The sequence below is a fragment of the Lissotriton helveticus genome, chromosome 12 (genome assembly GCF_964261635.1).
Source record: "Lissotriton helveticus chromosome 12, aLisHel1.1, whole genome shotgun sequence".
Lineage (NCBI taxonomy): Eukaryota > Metazoa > Chordata > Amphibia > Caudata > Salamandridae > Lissotriton > Lissotriton helveticus.
In genome coordinates this window covers 802,336,126-802,359,540 of record NC_136073.1, presented here as the reverse complement: position 1 = coordinate 802,359,540, position 23,415 = coordinate 802,336,126, and the positions used below count along the sequence as shown (strand labels likewise).

The 23,415-nt window shown below is 44.3% G+C and overlaps 1 protein-coding gene across 3 annotated transcripts in view; it reads left to right on the top strand.

The window, feature by feature from the left end:
* SETDB1 (SET domain bifurcated histone lysine methyltransferase 1) overlaps positions 1-23,415 on the top strand; it is a 144,250-nt gene that overhangs the window by 77,605 nt on the left and 43,230 nt on the right. For all 3 annotated transcript variants that reach the window (XM_078669412.1, XM_078669410.1, XM_078669411.1), the window contains 4 exons: positions 3,840-4,471; positions 5,310-5,338; positions 17,938-18,070; positions 19,024-19,183. In XM_078669412.1, coding sequence (XP_078525538.1) covers positions 3,840-4,471; positions 5,310-5,338; positions 17,938-18,070; positions 19,024-19,183 — 954 coding nt within the window. The remainder of the gene's footprint in view (positions 1-3,839; positions 4,472-5,309; positions 5,339-17,937; positions 18,071-19,023; positions 19,184-23,415) is intronic.

The window sequence follows — 23,415 nt, the reverse complement described above, 5'->3', positions numbered from 1 at the left end:
ATTCCTATATGACTCTTAGAGTATATCCATTCATATCCTTCCCTATGTATACTGAGATAACTATAATCACCAGTCTCTTCTTTGTGTGACTTTACATCTTGTACATTTGCAATTTTTTTATGTGTGTATCTTTTATGTAACGCATGTAATCCTAAGTCCTTATGTTTTGCAACTGGTTCTTATGTAAAGCGCTCTGACACCTTCGGGTAAAGTTTGCGCTATATAAAATCGCATTAAATAAAAATAAAATAAATAAATAAATAAAAACTATATCCCCACCCCAAATGACCAGTTTCAAGGAGTGCCAAGACTGCAGGAGGCAGATTTAGGTCACAGACCTGGACGACGTATGCCTATGGTGCTTGGTTTCAGGCCATGACTATAGGATGTGAGACATATGTGCTCTTAAGCACCCTAGGGTAATGCGGGATCAGACGGGTAAGCTCTGTTGCTTCATATAAGAGGTCAAGATCTTGGGATCCGTCCTTACCCAGGTAGCATACTTATTTGCGTCCCTGGTTTTGCAGCCTTTCCAGCAAAAAAACAATTTTCTGCTTGAAGTCTGTTGGTAATTCGAAGTCAAAGTCTCTGCACGCGTGTAAGAAGGCCAAGTGGATCTTAGACCTCATCTTGCCACAAGGCAAGTGAGAATGTGCAAAAGAGGTATGATTAAGGTTTCATTACTTTAGTGTCTCCTGAGTCCAAACATATCCTGCAGTTGGACTCGTTGGTCTCCCATGTTCCCTGGGGTGTTGTAGATCTCACAATATGGTGCAGATTTTTGTTCTATTCTAGCTACCTCAGGAGCGGCTCCAGGGAGCCTCAGCGTTGTCCAATCGGATTTTCATCAGCTGGTCTGCCCTTGGCACCATTTGTCCCCTCAGGTCCTGCTACTGGGCTCGTAGTGACTCTGTCCTTACTTGTACTTCCACTCTCAAAGGTTTCAGGCTCTTCCTGGTGCCGATTTGGACTTGGTGCAGGATGCCAATCTCTCGCCAGATATTGATGATCATGAGGATGGGGACAGATTACTATCTTCTCATTATACTGATGATTGGTGCATTAAATCATAACTTACGACACGCTAGTGGGCTAGACCCATTTCTTCAAACAGCTTGATTCTCCACTTGGGCCACCAACGGAGGAAAGTACTTTATTTGTGGTGGAGATTAGTAAACAAATGTGTTAACTGAAATTCTTCAACCAGGGCCATATTCATTTGAACCATTATTGCCATTGAAAGAACCATTTACTGATGCAGTTCTGGCTTCATGGTCCATTTAATGCACATGCCCGCCTGTCAGGCGACTTGTGTGTAGGTGTCATGGGCTAGCTGTCCGTGTCCTGGGCTTACTGACCAAGCACACTACACCAGAGAGCCTGATTGTTTTGGCTTCAACAAATAAGGTAATCCCAAATTCTTTCCTCATTAATCCTCCAGACACAATAAAAAAGACTTGATGCTTTCAGAATGCAGTTCGTCAAAGAGAGGTGTGTCCAGTTTTTCACAGACAACATGGCCAATATGTAATATTGCAACAAGCAATGGGCAATTGGGTTCTGAATCCTTTGCCAGAATGCACTACACCTCCAGAGGTGGCTATAACAACAGAATAAAGTCCTGGTTACCTACCACATAGCGGGGTTCACCGAATGCTAGTGCAGGCAAACTGAGCTTGCAAGTCTGTTAGGCCTTGGGTGGTGTCCTCATCACGAGGTGGGGCATGCCCTAGCTAGATCTATCCTCCGAGGTGTTGTGAGCTGACACATGCCAAATGGTATGGGTGGAATGGTTTCTGAACACCTTTCCACTGTTATTTCAGAAACTGAGGAAGATCAAGACTGACCAGGCCCCAAGTTATTCTCAGCGCCCAGGACAAGGCCAGAAAAGGGTTGTACTTGGAGCCCCTGAGTATTTGTCTTCTGATCAGGCTTCCACTTCAGTAGGATCCACTGTCTTAGCAGAAGGGCAGGGTTGGGTCCTAAATCCAATCTTGCATAAGCTACACCTCCATGCATGAGATTAAATGGAAGCAGTTCAATGATTTTAAATCACTGACCTAAGTGGTTGATGTCTAATTTGCCAAGAGCCTGTCCACAAGGGCAGTCTACACTGAGTATTAAGTCATTAGTTATGATTTAATTGATACACTATTTGATGCACGTGTATCCCCCAAACAGTTTGGTATGGCTCACTGGGACCCGAACATGGTCTTGTCATTTCTCCTGTGTATGCCCTTAAAGCCAATGCAGAGCTGTTCTTAACTACCCCTAACACTGAAAACTGTCTTCCTCATTGCCATTGTGTCCATGCCTGGACTACAATTGCTCTCGGTACAACGACCTTACACTACCTTGTTTCCGGACAGACTGGTACAGAGGACAAGTGCAGCCTTCTTACCAAAGGTTCAGACAATATTCTGCGTTTGCTAACTGTTTACTCTGCCAGTGTTTCTTTTTTTTTTTTGCTTCACCTCATCACTCTAATGAGGAGGAGGGGCTCCATCTACTTGACCCTGAAAGCGATGTGAGCTTTATTATTACCCTACCAACCGAATATTGAGTAGATAACCAGCTATTTCTGCGTTTCTCCGGGGCAAAGAAAGGAAAGACTTTGCAAAAGAGGACGCTTTCAAGGTTGATTGTCGTCCTTATTAAAAGCTGGTACACACTGGCCAAGAAGCAACACTCCTCCTACTCCTGGGCCTTTGGCTTTTGAGCGTGGGATGCCTGTTCTTAATGTCTGTCAGGCTGCTATGAGTTCGGTGGTGCATACGTAGACGAGACACTACAGCCTTAACAACCAAGTCCAGCAGGAAGGTCACTTCGCCCACTTGGTTCTGCAAGACAGTTTGGTCTTCCCCCACTTAGTTCACTCTCCAAACCCTCTGACTTTAAGGTGTACTGCTGTGGTATCTATTTGTAAGCGTACGGAATCTGCCATTTGAAGTATGCGCCGGAAGAACGAGTTACTTAGCTCCATTAATACTCTTTCTGGTGGGTACTCAATGTAATTGTAGATTCCTTACTGCCCTCTAACCTCCTTGTTCAGTGAAGTTGCCTCATTACTATAAAAAAAAGTCTTAAGTTAGGAATCAGTACACTATATCAGACAGTGTTTTCTGTGCTTGGTGTCTGAGTGCGCAAAATGTTAAGGACACAAGAAACGGATATTAGCACTCAGGTGTGATGCACATATGTCGCTCTGCTTTGTCATTTCCAGTGTAGTATGGAGACCTCATAGAATCATTTGCACTAACTACTGGCGCACCGGAGCAACTCTAGGAGAATTTTCCAGATCAATTCTGGCTCCTAAGGATATTCTAAAAGTGAGGAATCGGTCATTAGTTAAAAAATTCCACCAGAATTGTCACTGAAGGTAAGTAACTTGTTCACCTGTACCATAGTTAAGACCAAATTGTTGATGGCAGCTCTGAGTTGTAAGTATCCAAGTGGAGTAATCTGGCATACTACTTTTTTGTAAGATTTTCAGACAATCCATCAATCGGGGAAGAACAAAAGGACCTAAAGATGTATTAAACGTAGGTGCAGAAACCACTTGACCTTGGAGGTACCGGAGGCACTCATCTGTCCAGAAGAAAGTTAGGGATGTTGAGCCTTATACTTGTCAGATAACTCATTATTGTTTGTACTATGAGAGTGCACAATTTTTTCCCCACTTAGCAGTTTTTGCAATATTGTACGCTTGAGTCATATAGCAGATCTCCTGGGCCTAGGCCAGAGCTTGTTTCCTTGTCGTAGCTGCAATGCAGTTTTGCCTGGCTAATTTTCATGCCCTTCCTGTGTTCCTAAGGCCTGATATTTTTTGCTTTATGCAGGAAAGATCCTGACTGATGATTTTGCTGACAAGGAGGGCCTGGAGATGGGCGACGAGTACTTTGCTAATTTGGATTATATAGAGAGTGTGGAGAACTTTAAGGAAGGCTACGAAAGTGATGCAAAAGCCTCTTCTGACAGCAGTGGTGTAGACCTGAAGGATGAAGAGGAAGAGGAGAATACAGGAAGTGACGAGCAGGAAGAAAGCAACGAAGAAAGCTCAGATGACAATTTTGGGAAGGAAGGTGACTTTAACACGAACGCTGTTTGGCGCAGCTATGCCACACGCAGGCAAACCAGGGGGCAGAAGGAGAATGGCTTGTCTGAGACTGCCTCCAAGGACTCAGGCCTTGCTAGACAAGTGAGCCATGATGAGGCCAATGCATGCAAGCTTCCTGTGTCGGAGGAAACGTCAAAGAACAAAGTGGCATCATGGTTAAGCTCGAACAGTATGGCTGACTCCTTTCAGGACTCTGACAGCAGATCCTCCTTCCGGCTTGCTGAGGGAGAATCCAAGCCTAAAGTGGAGGCACAAGCCGATGGTGAAAAGCCATCCATTTCCGGATTTGGGGTGAAGGACTCTACAGGAGGTGACCCACACTCAAAGGGGGTGAAAAAGGAAGAGGCGGGGAAGGTAAGACTCGCCATCATGTTTTGTCCTTGTAAGTGTCTAGTTTTTTATGCCTTTTGTGTTATGTTTTTGTTGTATTATATTAAAAACATGCACAGCTTAATAATGTACATCAGTTGTAGGATGTGAAGCATTCAGAACCCCTTGCTATCCTTGCCCAAGCAGAGCCTCTCCCACACAAAGTCTCAAAGCAGTCACTCATTTATCACTTTCTTGGAGATGGAAAAAGTCAAACATCATGGTGCTTTCAGAAGTCCTTTCCCTGAGTCCTGTTGAACCTCTGTGCTCATGCTGATGTAGAGCATGTCCTTCTCTAGTACAGAACAAGTTCCTCCTCTCCAGTAAAGCATGTTTTCTGACAATCCAGCTGCAAAGAGAATCCTTCAGTAATATATGTTAGGTTTTCTTCTAGAGTCCTTGGATGCTACTGATCTCACACTCTTCTCCAGGGTTAGGTGCAGTTCAGGACCTTTCTCTATTTAGTGAGCACTGATGTGTTCGCATTACCCTGCTTAGCGCTCCTTTCAGCAGCAGGTTTAAGACCTACTTGCTTCTTTCAGGTTGTCAAAGATACGTTTCCGCCTTCTTTTCCCGAGGACTGCTCAGCTCACATTCTGATGTGGTCACTGTACAGTGGTATAGGTTTACCATCTTGCTGTTATAATTTTTTTAACCATTGATCTACTCATCAATCTCCGATATCCCTAATATTCTTGGATGCGGCGTGGTGTTCATGAAAGGGCAAAACGGGGGCTGAACATCTAGGAGTCCACATTGCAGGTTTTGCACAGTGTGTATTCCTACAATTCTGCTATTAAATGTGTCTGGTTTTATTTTGTAGGACTCTGAAGACCACAGCAAGTTTCCACCGTAAGTTTTTAGTTAATCTTGGCTGTTGCTTGCTAAAGTACTGAGTGTGGTAGAGCCTAATTTTATTTTTGGGTAATGTGCGCAGGGGCATATCTTGGTCAGTAAGACTGAGGTGGGGGGGGTTTGAGCTTCAGATTTTCTGACAATCAATCTGGCATATCATGTTAATTATTATATGGGAAGCAGTGCATGAGGGGGACTCAAGGGCCAGTGGAAAGAGAAAGGAGTGCGGATTGTGAGGGGGACGTAAAATACAGTAGTTTGTAAAATAACCATGTTTAAAGACCTTCAAAACATATATGGTGTGTGTGTGTGTGTAAATCCCAGGTGATTTTTTTCAATTAATAATACATCTATTAGAGGGTGTACCCCCCCCCCCAGCTAGGCCCTTTTGAACTTGTGCCATGAATACCCCCAGAGAGGATTTTGATTTTAGTGAAGATTCTTGTGGTAGAAGGTTTTGAGGGACAAATAGTACACGTCTGCAAATCTTTGTTCCAGTTTAAAGTTATGGAAGCAGAAATTGTGTCCTATGATCACTCGTATGAGTAAATCAACAAGGAGATTCCTCCATATCGTACTTGTATGTGTGTGCAATGAACATGGCCCATTTATATTCTGATCATGCAGGAAAACAACCTAGCGTTCATGCATGCTAAACTAATTTATGAAATAGGCAGTTAGCATAGATTATTTGAAAGGCCCCTCAGTGCCTTAACCCCTTCGACGCTCATGACGAGCCCAGCTCGTCATGGAGTTTCCATTGGTTTCAATGGAAATTACATGGCAGAACATCAGGTACCCTTAGCATCCAAGTGGTTAAAATCAACAGATTAACATAGAAGGCAGACTGGAGAAAAGCTGACGAGAAATCGCAGATGATTGGCAATCGGCAAATGTAGTCTCTATCTGTCACGACAGCAGGAACATGTACGTTGCAGGGAATTCTGAGGCTATCTCTCAGTAACAAGCATTGGAAATGCAATAGGTCTCGCATTAGAAAAGTTGGAGCTATTGGTCTTGTAAATGTAATAATTTTGTAAGTTATGTTTATGTTTTTATAATAGCAAATGTATTCATTTTGTTATTGTAAAGGCCAATATTTATTGAATTTGCAAATGTGACACCTATAGCATTATTTAACATCTTTTTGTGACCTTTGTAATAAAGCTTGACTCAATCAACTGTACATTCCACGATGGCCATTTTGTGAAGGCTAGTCATTGTTGCAAGGTGTTTGGAAATTGCGGCGCAGTGTTGTGACCATCCGTTACACTGTCAAATAGCCATATCAAGTGCAGTGCTAAAACTGTGATTGACAACCTAATAAAGGGCAACGTTGACATTTTAAGAATGCTCAAGGAATCGATATTTACAATCCGACATCTGCTGATGGTGGTGTCAATTGACTCAATGGCGGACTGAACAGTGAGGAACTAAGAAGAAGCAGAATTACTTTGTGCAGTCCTAATTCTCGTAATGTCTCTGTTGCGGGAAGCCGCTTGGAATGATTGGCAGGGGAGTGAAGGTAATATTAGAAACGACGTGGCGGTGGTTTTAAAAAAACCGAAAAATGCAGGACTTTGCGGGAAAAATGACGAAGCCCGGTGATGGCTATAGAATGTAATGCGGCCATGCACAGTAAGTGTGATACAAACGAAGAGTTAAGTTATTACATTTACTGTGTAATCTCGGGGAAAACCAATTAAAACATTGGAGCTTCGCACGCCTGATTCAGAAGCCTGCAATTACAAGGGGGCACGGTTAGGGTGGAGAGTAGGCGCATTCTGAATAAGGAACCCATGGGATTAGGAACACTTACCGGGGTGCCGAAAAGGAATGAAAAAGCCGGGAGTCTGCAAGGGTTTGTGATTAATCCCTTAACAAGGAAGGTTGGGCGTTTTGGAGTTAGTTGCGGTGATGACGGCAAACCTAAGAATCAACAGTAAGGTCTAATTAATTAAGGGCTTAGACGCAATTACATGGCCAAGGAGCTGCCAAAACGGGTGTCAGTTTACTCACTGAGTCAATGCTCAAGCAACTTCCATTAGTGACTGCTACAGCCGAATGTGGGCCTGAGAGTGAGTCATAGACGGCAAACCGGATAATGAAGCTGCGGCACTCAGCACGTGATGTGGTGAAAAGGGGAGGGGGGGAAGAGGGACGACGGCGGGGGAAGGGGGGAGGAGAAACGCGAGACACGGCCTGGCGGCCGTGAAAGTGAAAGTACGGCCGGCCGTGAATAATTAGGGGAGGAGAAATGCCTGAGGCAGAGCGCACAGCTTCAGATGCCTGTGGGAGGGAGGCTGGTGGCTTTGAAGTGCACGCGCTTTTTTCACGGGCACTGCATGCAATCGCCGATGGTTAAGCTCTGGTTAAGCCCCAATATCTCTCTCAAGCTCAATGCGCAAGCGCATTGACAATCTCGACCTAAAAAGGGAACTAATGGAATAATTTATGCGGTGGAGAAGAGTCCAATGCATCGAGTTGAGTAGGTTGTGAAATCAGCTTCAGTTAGTTTACTTAAGGGATTTGGTAAAAGATAACATTCCAGAAATATTTTGCATGTGGGAGCAAACCTAAATAGTAGATCTGGAGCAGCCATCAATCAAAGAAGTGAATGGGGCATCATTTGTAAGACTGTATTACCAGTTATATTCTTTACCATTTTATTAAAGCACTGTAAGAGGTTAAATGCTAAAAAAAAAACTATTTAGCATTCCATTTGCAGTAGCTAACTGTTAAAGGATGGAGATGTAGAGGTCTGTAAACAAGCACAATCAATTCTCTCTCATGTCAGATTAGGAGAAGGACGGCACAGAACCCCCGGTCTGGAACCACTTGGTCATGGTGCTTGACCATGAAGTGACATTCTAGAGTGATTGTCCTGCATTCCCACTCTTTTTGATGTTGCATTTCCTCCCATCAGAAGGCTCTGAATATTACAAGTGTCAGAGGTAGTCATGTTATCGAGAAGGTAGCTTTAGCTCCCAACTACAGCAGCGATTTTACTGTATTGTTGTTTTTCACTATGTTTGAAATGCAGTTATACCACAGCCTTTTTCTTAGCTATCTATGACTTTTCCAAACAATGCGAACTGTGGCGGTAAAAAAACAAGATAAAAACCTATGATCTCAGTGACAGTCAGCCAGAGTGCGACTGTATCTTTCACTTGTGCGACATTAGTCATTTGATCGTAATGTATTACACTATAGAAACACGTTGTCGCCTTTCCAAGTGTTTTCGTGAAATAGACATCCAAATGTTGCTGCTCATGACAGTTCAACAGATAAAGGTAGTGCCTTCATAGACCCTCTTCCCCATACCTGCCCCTTATCTTAAAAGGAGGTTTTGTTCAAATCAGCACTCAGTCCAGTTTCTAAGACTGAAGTGTAGAATAATGCAGGATCTTTTGATGCCTTTTGTGTACTAATATAGGCCTTTAAATAAAGTAAATATAAGGTGACCTATATAGTCCATCATAAATCCATATAGGAAACTTAATCAGCCTGCCTGTATTCATTGAAAGTAAATACACATATTATTTGTTTTTCATTCAAACGTCTACATTACAATAGAAACACCTTAATATATGTTAAGCAAGTTTAACATCTGCCCACCTCCGAACAGTCTGGTTCAAAACATAAAAGCCAACCCACATCATGGTGTTTATATGCTTACCATCATATATTCATGGATAAAAAAAATCTCGTCCAGTTTGATATTAAATACATGGATTTTCAAGCTCAAATGCACTGTGTGCTTTACCATCTGTATCTGTATTTGAACAGTGCTTCATTTGATTAGAGACATAAATGGGGGAGAATTAAGAGTAAAGGTGCAGGGCATTGAGTGATTGAGCAAGAGGGAAAAGGAAAAAAAGAACTTTTAGATGGTGAATCTTATTTATTCAAGGCAATTTTAAGAAAGATCTCCAAACTTTTGAAACCTGACTGCGTTTAAAAAAAAAAAAGAACTTTAGATAGCGAATCTTAATTGATCAAGGCAATTTTAAGATAGATCTCCAGACTTTTGAAATCTGAAGGCGTTTTCAAAAGCATCCCACAAACGTCTGACATTATTTCTGCCTCTGTTCCTACAGTTTCTCTTGTATTTTATCCATAGGCACTTTGCCATTAAACGTTTGAAATGTTCAGTGGCCAGTGTGGCTTGATAAACCTATACAAATACCTTTAATAAATACTTTTTTTTAATTTGCACTGTGAAACCTTGGCGGGAACTGCAAACCTGTTTGCCTTGGAGGATCGGTCTACTCTTCTTGTATGCTGTGGCTGTCACAAATTGTTTTCTGTTTTGCTGAACAGATAGAATATATAATGTTTTTTTCATTCAAAACTATATCTCCTCTCTGACTTTTGGATTGCTACAGAAATCCATGAAGCTTAAGGGGATATAATTCTCATCGGTGGTGGAGCCTGGTACACAGTGAGTCAGGCGCTCCACAGTGCACCATCCGCTGAACTGTCCTATAAGTATAAGATGGATCATGATTTAATAAACCAGACTTGGGATGCTTCAGAAATTGCACTGATTTCTGTGAAGTCCTGCACGTCTGGAGTGAAGGTTTAATATTAGACGTGTACTTTATTTAACTGTGATTTATGAGACATGCCCTAGCTTTTCTGACTTAATAAATGTATCATGTGCACTCTTTCTACTACAGCCTGAAGGGTACTTTATGAAACTGAAGGATGTGAATCAGGATTGAATACATGCCCTTCAAGAATGCCCCCGGTAAAGCCTATACTGGGGAATTTACTGGACAGCGTGGGATGGTGTAACATCCTAGGGTTAAGCAATGATCCCACACTGAGTATTTAGAGTGGAAGCTACCTCTTTCTGGTTGTATTTAAGCTATGCCCATTCTTTGGGAGCTGACATGTTTATTTCATACTTGAATTTATCTTGGTCATATCCTCTTTTTTTTTCTTGGAAGAACGTGGTGTGTTCCATGTTTTTTTAGGTCTCGTGACCTATCAATGCGCATGCGCATTGAGAGAAGCGAGACTATAGGGCTTTAAACAAGGTTTACCCAAGGTTTGCCTAGACTGGCGATTTGGTGCTGTGCCCGTGCGCTTTTAGGTCAATGCGCAAGCGCATTGACCTAAAATGCGCTTGCACAGCATCAAATCGCCATCTGTTCCCCAGCAGCACTCCTCCCACTCCTTTGAAGTGAAGCTTAGCTTCACTTCAAAGGCCCCTGCCGCTCTCCCCGCTCCGCCCCCTGCTGCGGCCGTGTCGCACTTCTCCTCCCCCCTACCCACATCGGGTTTTTTTTTCGTTTGTTTTTACACCTGAGCTTTTCGTTTTTGTATGCAAAACTTTGCATTTTGGGAAGGTGCTTGATTAATTCAATTCTGCGCACTCGTGTATTGCTTGCTAATGAGTTTTCGAACGGAGCGTTATATTCTCTTCCTGCCTACATTGTGATCATACTATAATCGACTGGGATTTTACGGTCTGTTCTTATTTTCACAACTGGGTTTTCTGTTTCCATGCTGCCTGGCAACACTGCTCGGGACGCGGTGCAACGTGACGGACAGCCGGTTTTGACGTCATTTGTATGCAGAACCATGCATGACTATTAAACTACTCGTTTTGGCATTAAGCCAACTGAGTCTTTCTACGGTGAAACTTTGTTAATTGATTTTCACGAGCCAAACAGCGGGATATTTAAGGGGCCTCGCATTTCTATCCCTTCCCAGCACAGTTGCAGTCTGTCTTCCTTTTGTCTCTCCCTATCCCTCTTACTTCACCTTTTTCTCTCCCCTTCCCTCTGCTTCGCCATCTCTTCTTTCCCTCTCGATTCCCTGTGTTTCCTCCTTTCCCCCGCCTCACTCTCTTCACTATATGTCTCACTCCTTTCTTTCTCCCCTTTATATCTTTTTTCCGTTCTCTACTTCTCTCTGTCCCTTACCTCTGAGTTGTCCGCTCTCCCCTTTCTCTCACCGCACACCCCTTCCCTCCCTCCACTCGTCTGTTCTCTCCCTGCCCCCTTGTTTTTTTTTCCTCGCACAAATGGGAAAAATGGCACCCATATGTGAACCTGGCAACCCTGGGAGCTGCTTTCCTTCTTAGATGGCATCACGTCAGCAGCTATTCCGGGTCCCTGCCACTCCGGGTCCCAGTTCAGGCCTTTCTTTTGCACGTCATTGTTTTCGGGCAAATTGGTCCAATTTTCAAAAGGGTAGGGGGTGCGGGGGCACACTGCAGGTCAGCATTACATACCGCAAATCATTATGGCAGATGCAGTTCCTGTTAGATGTGTTTTAACATATGTGTTTGCACAGCCAATGCTTGATGCATTCCTGGACATGTGTTTCTGAGTTATTTCGCTCCTTCAACAGAAAGTTGCAGTCGTATTGAGATCAATTACAGTTCCTTCTTCCACGTGTATCTGCTGCTGTACATTTAAATGTATATCAGTTCTCCTGCAAGAAGTGTTGTCTTCCATACTATGCTCTCCAGATGACACCATATCATCAGCGATTCCAGAGCTTTGCCCTGGGCTTGCCTTTACCTTTTAGGGTGCATTAGTACATCTGTTATAGTTGAAATGAAACAGGACGACAACTCCCAGAATGCATTCGGCTGTTAAAAGGAAAGCTGAGCACTATTCTGTGTAGCTGGTATTGTGCTCTTACTTGTACATCCGTTCCTGTGCTATGAGCTGCTCCTGGGCTTTTAAAAATGCAGCAGTCCTACTGAGAATGTATATGGAGTCCCTGCTAATAATTGTTGCATCTGTGGCATTAAACAAGTCAGACCCCTCACCCTCACCCCCTCACCCTCAACCCCTCACCCTATTCTGTGTAGCTGGTATTGTGCTCTTACTTGTACATCCGTTCCTGTGCTATGAGCTGCTCCTGGGCTTTTAAAAATGCAGCAGTCCTACTGAGAATGTATATGGAGTCCCTGCTAATAATTGTTGCATCTGTGGCATTAAACAAGTCAGACCCCTCACCCTCACCCCCTCACCCTCAACCCCTCACCCTCAACCCCTCACCCTCAACCCCTCACCCTCACACACCCTCACCCTCACTCACCCTCACACACCCTCACTCACCCTCACACCCCCTCACTCACCCTCACACACCCTCACACACCCACTCACCCTCATACACCCTCACATCCTCTCACCCTCACCCACCCACCCTCACCCTCACACCCTCACACCCTCACTCATCCTCACCCCCTCATCCTCACACACCCTCACTCACCCTCACTCACCCTCACACCCTCAGTCAGCCTCACCCAGCCTCACCCTCACACACCCTCACACACCCTCACCCTCTCACCATCACCCCCCCTCACCCTCACACACCCTTACCCTCATCCCCTCACCCTCACACACCCTCAGTCACCCTCACCCTCACACCCTCACCCTCACACCCCCTAACCCTCACACCCTCACTCCCTCACACACCCTCACTCACCCTCACACACCCTCACACACCCTCACCCTCACACCCCCTCACACCCCCTCACTCACCCTCACACACCCACTCACCCTCACACCCCCTCACCCTCACACACCCTCACCCTCACACCCTCACACCCCTCACCCTCACACCCCTCACCCTCACACCACTCAGTGCTACAACACATATTGTGTTACAATAGGTGTCACATTTGCGAAAGATAAAACTATTGGCATTGTAAATAACAAAGCTATTAATTTCGCTATTTTCAAAACAAGCACATAAATAAAAAATGTGTCCTTTACAATACCAATAGCTCAAACTTTCCTAATGCGAGACCTATTGCATTGCTGTGCTTCTCTCCCCTTCTGCACTCTCCTGCTCTCTAGAGATGTGGCCTAACGACCAGAGCTGCCATCTAAGTCACGTAAATACAAAACATGTTGCATTCCAAATGCTATAGGTGTCACATTCGCGAAAGTTATAACTATTGGCATTGTAAATGACAAAGCTATCAATTTATCAAATAAATAAAATATTTGTCATTTACAAGACCAATAGCTCCAACTTTTCTAATGCGAGACCTATTGCATTTCCAATGATTGTTTATTTTTTAGGTCTCGCCCACCTAGCTCTGAAGGGACCACAGACCGGGGCACGAGCGCCGATTGCACCTCGTGGACGCGCATGCCCAGCCCCGCCTCCCGAGCCGTGCACATCTCAGTCCGAGTCAGCCATGCCTCTGAGTTGCGCACACACACACATGCACACACACACACGTGCGCACACACACACACACACACACACACACACGTGCCAAGCCCCCAAGCCCCACTTACCGCATCAGTGGCCTCAGCCGCCACTCCTTCTGCTGCCACTGGTCCTCTGCCATCCACTCTGTGGGCGCGGGCTTCTCCGAAAGACAAAAGTCCCGCCCCACGACAGCCGTGAGCGTGCACATCCCGAAACCGGAAGTTCGGGAGTGTTCCCGAAACCGGAAGTTCGGGAGCGTGCACGCTCACGGCTTGTTAAAACGTGTTACACAGCGGCGTTATCTGCCGTACATTATGCCTTACAGTTTTTAAAAAACGCTGCACCCTGCACCACATTTGCATTCAGGGGCTTTTATTGTCTGGTACCTCTTCCACGACTGGCAGCTGGTAACCTGTGCGTGCTAGACTTTCGGGACGTCGCCAGGCGGCCCGTGTCAAGCTGGGCGCGTGCGTGCGGAGCCCCCGTTCTGTGGCCACTCTTCCCGTCTCGCGCTAGGGCGTATGCCGTCTGCGCCAGGGCAAGGGAGTCAGCGCGCCCTGCAGGTGGAGCATTGCACCCCAAGGTCCTCTCCGGCTGCAGCACGGCTGTACTCAGCTACCGGGCACTGCGAGCAGCGCTGCAGCCCTGGCCGTGGTCATTCAGCTGCTGCAAACGTGGCTGAGCTCCAAGACCTACCTCTTCAGGCAGAAGGACATCGCAGAGCTGGCCAAGCAGCATGCAGGTGAGAGCCCGCTGTAGCTTGTAGGTGGGACGCTGCACAGATGGGGGTCCCACAGGCAGCATGAGAATAGTTGACAGTTCGTCTGGTTTACAGGGCATCACAGTTCCAGTCCTGGGTTTCATTTAACATTTGATTTCTGAAATCAGTGAATTCTAGAGGATGTAGTGTTATTTTACTTCCTTTAAAATGGCGAGAATTAACGGTCTACATAACTGGCAACTTTCAGCACACGACTCTGATACAATGGCTGGTATTAAAAACTGAAGAAAAGTCGGAATTAATTTACCGAGCTTAGAGATGTAGCGCTGTTCTCGCAGATCTGCCCCGCTTCCCCAGTCTTTACTTCTGTGCATGATCCAAGCTCAGCGACCGATGCACATATCTTAAACTTAGCTGTTGTGCCTGTTTACTCTGCGGAGACATGTACATGTCAATCAGCATTTAAAACTAGAATGAATACGGCTTTAAAAATATATATATATATATATATATATATATTTATTTCTGCATGTAGTAAATGCCGGATGTGGCTAAAAATATAGCTCAAGATGTAGGGACTGTAGATGGCATGTGGAGAGAGGTGAGTCAGAGAGTTCCGAGGCTAAGGGGTGACAAAAGTAAGTGAAACTGATGACATTTATACAGATTGTCCTGCACCTGAACTACCTGTTTGCATGGCTCTAGGCCCAAATTTAGGTGCTCAGTTGTAGACCAGTGGCTGCATCTCCTGTTTCTTTATTAGTTAGTACAGTTGAATTGAGTCAATGTCTTTGTAATTTGTATCCGTAAACATAATCTGTCCGATTACACCATGAAATACACAGTATGTCCTATCTTGATGGGGCAGCGCCATTCTTTGAAAAGGTTAATTTGGCCCCAAGGCCATTGCTATTAACAGATCATCTTGTTTTCTTATTAAATTCCTTCATCCACTCATGACTTACTTAAGGAACCCTTCACAGACATAGGTATTTCGTGGAGCTTAAGTTGACTGTATTAAAAAAAGTTGCTACTTTAAGTGTTAGATGCTGCTGCTTGTCTGCAATGAGGTGTCCTGGTAGGTCTTAGTTTTCCATGGAATCCAGGCTTGTTTGGCTCTCCTTGAGTATTTTATTTTGTACTTCCTCACATCATGGCCAGGGCTGCAGTGCTTTTTTGAGTGAGTGGAAAAGTAATTGAACTTGTTCATAGATCATTTTGTTGATCAGTAAAATTCCTTCATTTAGCGAATATTGACTTGGTCCAAACTTAATACCAACTTTGCTCAGTTGAAAAGGAATTTGAAGCAGGGTCCATATTGTGATTTGACCATGTGTTGTCTGACCTTCAATATTTGTACAGTGAGATTATGTCTTTCTGAAGCTTGATGCTTTTAAGCAGTGATTCTGTTGCCCCTGTGTCTAACGTGTTTTGGTCTTGCAAGGCTCAGTGACCGCATGGGAAATTGTGTTATCTATTCTCTTTTGAATCATAACTTACACTACATTTTTATTGGATTTCATCTAGTCTATAGACTTTAAATAATGAAACCAAATTCAAAATTACTTAATTCCTTCCTCACCGTATCAGATGTAGGTTCTCAACCTATGAGGTGTAGGGTTTTTGCTGCAATTTTACAGTATATCTACGGGTGTCCTATTGTCCTTGGCCCCGTCATTAGAATTGGGGCTGAATAGCACTTTCACAGATCCCTTCCCACGGGACACTGAACAGTCATGACCACATAACTCGCAGACACCACCACATCACTCGCAGACACCACCACATCACTCGCAGACACCACCACATCACTCGCAGACACCACCACATCACTCCCAGACACCACCACATCACTCGCAGACACCACCACATCACTCGCAGACACCACCACATCACTCGCAGACACCACCACATCACTCGCAGACACCACCACATCACTCGCAGACACCACCACATCACTCGCAGACACCACCACATCACTCGCAGACACCACCACATCACTCGCAGACACCACCACATCACTCGCAGACACCACCACATCACTCACAGACACCACCACATCACTCACAGACACCACCACATCACTCACAGACACCACCACATCACTCACAGACACCACCACATCACTCACGGACACCACCACATCACTCGGGGACACCACCACATCACTCGGGGACACCACCACATCACTCGGGGACACCACCACATCACTCGGGGACACCACCACATCACTCGGGGACACCGCCACATCACTCGGGGACACCGCCACATCACTCGGGGACACCGCCACATCACTCGGGGACACCGCCACATCACTCGGGGACACCGCCACATCACTCGGGGACACCGCCACATCACTCGGGGACACCGCCACATCACTCGGGGACACCGCCACATCACTCGGGGACACCGCCACATCACTCGGGGACACCGCCACATCACTCGGGGACACCGCCACATCACTCGGGGACACCGCCACATCACTCGGTGACACCGCCACATCACTCGGTGACACCGCCACATCACTCGGGGACACCGCCACATCACTCGGGGACACCGCCACATCACTCGGGGGGACACCGCCACATCACTCGGGGACACCGCCACATCACTCGGGGACACCGCCACATCACTCGGGGACACCGCCACATCACTCGGGGACACCGCCACATCACTCGGGGACACCGCCACATCACTCGGGGACACCGCCACATCACTCGGGGACACCGCCACATCACTCGGGGACACACCGCCACATCACTCTAGGACACCGCCACATCACTCTAGGAGACCACCACATCACTCTAGGAGACCACCACATCACTCTAGGAGACCACCACATCACTCTAGGAGACCACCACATCACTCTAGGACACCACCACATCACTCGAGGACACCACCACATCACTCGAGGACACCACCACATCACTCGAGGACACCACCACATCACTCTAGGACACCACCACATCACTCAGCCCAACAACATCATCACTCAGCACCACAACAGCATCACTCAGCACCACAACAGCACTGTCCTTGCTTGCTACCAAAAAACATTTCCATAGCCAATAGGAATCGCATTAAGAAATTGTAAGCTATTGGCTTTGTAAATAACAATGCTATTAATTTATATATTTTCAAAAACAACACATATTAAAATAAATTGTCATTTACAGTACCAATAGCACACACTTTCCTAATGCGAGACCTATTGCATTGCAAATGCTTGTTTTTCCCTTGTAACATTTTCAGACTCTTAACCCACATGCACGGAGCCACCCTCGCACATTTCCTTCTTTCTTCTATTTTTAAGGTGCAAAAAATGTCATACAGTTTACCATGCAAACAAAAGTTGCTTTAGATTTGTGGTGATTATCACAGCACATAGTTTTTTTTTTTACTGATTTTAAATTTCTCTAATGCATTATAAATGCTGTGCATGTTGCACATGCACACAATGTGCGTGTCAAGATTACCTGGTTAATCTACATTTTCAGGTCTTTTATAGATCATCTAGATAGTGAGGGACAGAGGAGAAATCTCTCCTGGCTTTTTCAGCATTGGTTTTGCCCAAATCCTTTGTCTCTTGTTTGTCCGTCTCAAACATACTAGGCTGAGATAAATGTAAAAAATGGGATTTTAATCTGCTTACACATACAACTACGGTCTTTTCTTTCTTCAGGGTTGGGGATAGCAGTAGGATGTACGGCTACAATCCAGCTCCAGTGAAACCTGAGGGAATTAAAAGGCCACCCAGCAAAACCACTATGCACCAGAACAGAAGACACTCTTCTGTCTCACAGCCCAACAATGATGTGAGTGTTATCCAAGCCTCCTTTGTCAGCCGTTACAGTACCTCATGGTTTATCTTACATTTATGAGCTAACACTAAATTTCTTTGCCCCAAATGAAAACTAGGTTATATTACTTGAAATCGCATAAGAGTGAGACAGCGACTTGTTCACAGTTTTTCAGTGGATTGGCTATTGAGTGCCACATCCCGCTCTAATTCTTAAGACATTACATTACTATGAAGCTGTCTTTAGAAGTATTTTAGGATAAATACAGGAAGGCACAAATACATTATACAGTCAAAGATAAGCAAATTAATAGCCCTGTTATAATAAGACTTTTCTATTTGTCATGGTCCTCGGTTAATAAAGTTGTAATTTTTCATGACTGTAGGAAAGGAGTGCTGGTGAGTAAGTGAAGTTGGTGGTTCTTTGTACTTGTTTATGAATTTGTGAGCCGAAACATTACATACTATTAATTTAAATTATTAATTTGAATTGTTCTTAGACATTTTTTTAGGATCGTAAGTTATCATGTTTGCCTTTCTATAAAGTTCTTTAGTTATTGATTTTACTATAAATATGACTATTACTTGAAATACACTCGAAATTCTATCAGTTTCTGAAATCATCCTGTTGTTCCTAGAAATAATTTTGTCATTTTTGGATATTCCTGGTTCACTTTGAAACTGAAGCAAAATGCATTCTTAAATGTCAGCCTAATATTGTGGTTCATATTGACTCTTAATTTTGTAGTCTTCATTGTACATGGCTGTCATAATGCTATGCCATATTGCATAGGGAATAGCAAATTCATGTGGGTGATAAAGCTTTTGTATTTATCCTTCCTGTAACAAGTTTAGGGCCAAAACTTTGTTTAATGTCATAAAACATAACTCCAGTTACTTTAAAAGGTTATTTCTTAAGTTTGAAGTTTCGAGAGAACACAGAATAACTTGATTTAACTTTCTTCCCAGGATGTATTGACACTGTCAAGCAGTGATGACAGTGAGGTTGGCACAAAGAACAAACCAGGTGGGCAAGCTGCTGCAGGCAATGACAGTGATGATATTCAGACCATTTCTTCTGGCTCAGACGATGAAGGGGATGACAAGAAGAATCAATTGGCCAACGCTGGTAGGTGGCGCTCTCTGTTACTTAGTTGTCATGGATGGTTTTCTGCTGTATCAGATTTTCACTATATCTGATATTTTTATTGGATTGAATAAATGCTTTTTGTGCCAGTAGCAATCAAGTTTTTTGATTATCATCTTCACCCCTTGGTTGTAAATCAAAACTCCACCAGGTTACGTTTTTGGCAACGTCTTAGAATGTTTCTGCCTCTCCTTACCTACCCCACTCGGAGTATTGCTGGCACTATAGTGAACAATAAGCTATTAAATGAAATTTGTGACTTTACAAATATTGGATTTGTTACCTCAGTGCACCCCTCTGCACTCAAATCTTGTGTCACTAGCCTCCCTTGGTATTACCAACTGTTTGTCAACCTTATGTTAGGTGGGTAACAGCACTTGTTCTGTTTTCCACTCTCAGTAAAATTTTTAGTTCTACTTTTGCCACTAAGAAAGTTTGTTCTGTGGTGCCATCTTGGATTTGTTAGAAGCTTTTTTCCCCTTTAGCCTTGCATCATATCTCCTCTCGCTTTTAAATTTAAGCCATAAATTGTAGACTTTACATTAGCCACCAGACGCTGAAGACCTTTGTCGCCCCATATACAACATTGTAGTCCTATATAGACAGTGTTACCAGATAAAGGAAGTGAAAAGTGGATGCTGCTTTGGAACATCTCCTCTCTCTTTATTGAGAACTACTGGTCAATATCCAGGTCAGTTTTGAAATGGACATCTACATCATTCATTTGTGCGTTCAATGCACACTGTTACTACCAACCTCTGACAGTTTCTGAACGCTGCTTTCCTCTGGCACTACACGTAATGCAGCCTTCCAGTCCGAGGTATAAGATAACATTTTTGACAAAACTTTTGATGTTCAGTCACTATTCATCAAATTTATAGATGAAGTACTTCAAATCATTAATGTGAAAACGCAACGTAATCTTGGATGATTGCCAGGCGATTTATGCAGAAAGGCTGAGGTTTTACATAGTGTGGTAGATTTTGTACGTACTTTCTATACTCCTGTTTCAAGATTACAGACAAGACTATCTAAGGCCCGAGCAAATCCCACAGACAACCAAACTGACAAAAACGTACACTGTTAATGTTAATGAAATTTGTTGAGCGCACCAATACCCGGTGGTGTCTTGACGCGGTTGCCTGCTTTAAATCCTCCTGATTGCTCAGCTCTGGAAAAGCCAGGTTTTCAACTTTCTTCTAAAACTCCTCTCAACTCGGCTGGAAGTGTGTTCCACAGCTTTGCGGTGCCATAGGAAAGACTCCGACCACCCCAGCCCGAAGTGCGTATTCTAGGTACCTTCATCATTTTGGTCCCTGAGGACCGTAGCTGTCTGGCTGGATGATACCAAACAAATAGCTTTATGAGCGACCAAGGTCCTGTGTCGTTCAAAGCCTTGAACGCTAAACAAAGGGCCTTAAACTCAACTCAGTTGGCCTCTGGAAGCCAATGAAGTCGGCGAATTTCCTTGGTAATAGAATCATATTTGGGGATATTGCTCAACAATCGGGCGGCCGTGTTTTGGTTCAATTGAAGTTTTTTGAGAAGATGCTTACGCATACCCAAATAGAGACTCAACATAATTATACAGCAAGTTCTTAAGAAAGAAAAAAAAAGGCTGTATTTAACAGATAAGTAACTAGTTCAGTTAAATGTAAGATAACCCTTATAAAAGCAAAAGGCACTAGCAGTTTATGGTGTGCTTTATGTCCCCAAATGTTATATATTCGTAATGCTTTGAGACTGATCAAATATGCCCTTGCTGTTCCTGGTGACATTCCATCTGTCGTGGTGTCAAGTCTGGTAGTCCTCGGAGTTTTGTTCAGGTCTTCATGTGGTTCAGTTCTGCACCTCTTGGAGGGTTCTATCAAGCTCCTTGGCAATCAGCTATGTGAGCTTCTCTTTGCATGTCACAGCAGCAAAGCACGCCAAAAGGCTCCTAAGCCTTACACCTAGTCTGGTAGGAGCATTGCTGCCAAGCAGTGGTTCCACTCTAGTCCTTTTGCCCTTTTCACTGTTGTGTTTGTGTGCCTGTTTGGTGCATAGACGAAGAACAAACTCGGTACTGGTTGAGGGGCCAAGGACATTAAACCCAGTGGTGTCAATGTGGGATACCAGATCAAACCAGGGAGTCTGCAACTTTTGAAAAGTATTGGGCTCCTGGAATCTTGGGAGGAGCAATCTGTCTGCTCCTGGCCTGATTTCTCAGGAGATTCTGAGCCCAGAGTCCCTTGGTCAGACTAATTTTGACTGCTTTTGGTGATATGCGTTTTGGTGCTAAGACTCTGGGTGGCTTATGCTCCTCTTCTCATGGGACCTGGCCTCCACACAGGAATTTGGGATGGGTGAGTTTTACGTAAGGTAGAGGAAGCTCACCCTGGAGGAAGTTATTGGTTGGATACCTCCCATATACTACTTGTTTTTTAAAAGAAACCGGAAGGGTGTAAGTGCATTCTTGTATGTACGACATGGGCATAGCCTGCTGAACACACAAGAGACAACCATTTCAGGCAGCAGGTCCAAGTAAAACAACCATTCGCAGCTATCTGTGAACCATATACACACAACCTACATCTTTCATATATGTCCCTGGCATGAAGACGGCGATGGACGCCAATTGTAGGCACAGGTGGACCTTTAATGGGGAGAGCTTGTAGAGCATTTTCCCCACAGCGGTGTTTGTATGGTTCAGATCTCTTTTATTGGAACTTTATAGAGCACATACACTCACCTACATCCATAGGCCGGTGAGGTGAAATATTAGGGAAGGGGGCCCTCAGCGGGAGCAAAGGGAATCTGGTTGGGGTGGGGGAAATTGGGGTGGGTGGGAGTTATGAAATTGTAAACTAGATGATGGGGCCACTGGTGTTTTTAAGAAGGCCTGTGTCTATAGCCTATCATCTTTGCTTCTTCCAGCACAGCCTGGGTCCATACACAAAGTTCTAACAGCAGAATAGCATAGAGCTTTGCAACTATATCAGTATATGCATGTAAATCTGACCATTTTTTATCATCTGCATGCTTTTTGGCTTCACATACTCCTCTCTTGTAGTCATCCTTCTGTTGCCTGACTTCGAGCGCGTGTTTTGGATTTGATTTAAGTTTTGTAAAGCGCAGGGCAAATACCTAAAGGTGTCTTGGCGGTGCCTATTGTATGAAGAAGGAAACCTGCCTAAAAGAAAACTGGAGAGGAAACAACAACGTTTTTAGTGACTTTCTAAAAGCAAGGAAGTTAGATTGATTCCTCCGGTGCAGTGGCATATGATTCCAGAGACAGGAGGCAACAAAGGGAACTCTTCTGCCTCCTCAAAAGACTTTGTGGAGAACAGGGACAGACACTTTCTTTCTAAGCTGTGGCTGAGTGAAGCGATCTATTAGGAGTGTACCAACAAATTCGTTTTTAAGGAAATTGTTACCATGGTGATTAAGTAATTTATGTGCTATAGAAAGCGCCTTAAAAGCAACTCTCTTTTTGATGGGTAGCCAATAAAGTTCTTCCATGGCTTTGGAGACTGGTTGAACTTATTCATCTTTTTTAGAACTCGGCCCGCTACATTTTGCAGTCTCTTAAGTCTTCCCAAAATGCCCTGCTGGGCTGCAACATAGAGGGCATTGCAGTAGTCCCGATTGCTGTAGTCCCACTGTTTTCTGCAAGTCGAATGGTAGGAAAGAGAGAATTTTCCTCAAAGTTTTTACAAAGAGAAAACACAAGGAGGTAAGTTTATTTGTTCGATCTCTACAAGAGAGATTTGAATAAAAAAGGTTCCCCCAAGTTCCTCCCTTTGGCTACTGGGCTGGGAAGAGAGCCATGGGATTGCGGCCACCAAGTTTTTGTTCCAAAAGCAGGTATCTCATCCAAAGAGGAGAACCTCCGTCTTTCTGGAATTTAATTTGACAGTGGGAACTCATGTAGGTGAAAATTGCATTCATGCACTTGTTTAATTAAGAAGCCACCTCTTCTACATCTTTGTTTATGGGGCTGGCAATTTTGGTGTCGTCGGCGTAGGAAACTGTAGAAAAGCTGTAAGACCTTATCAGTCCCAAAAGAGGAGCCACATATATATTAAATGATGTGGGGCTTAATGAAGACCCTTATGGGACACCACAGGGTACAGTGAAAGACTTGGACCTGAAATCTTTCATATTGACAGTTTGCTCCCTTTCACCCAGAAAGGAGCAGAGTAACTTGAAGGCAGAGCTTTGGACATCAACCA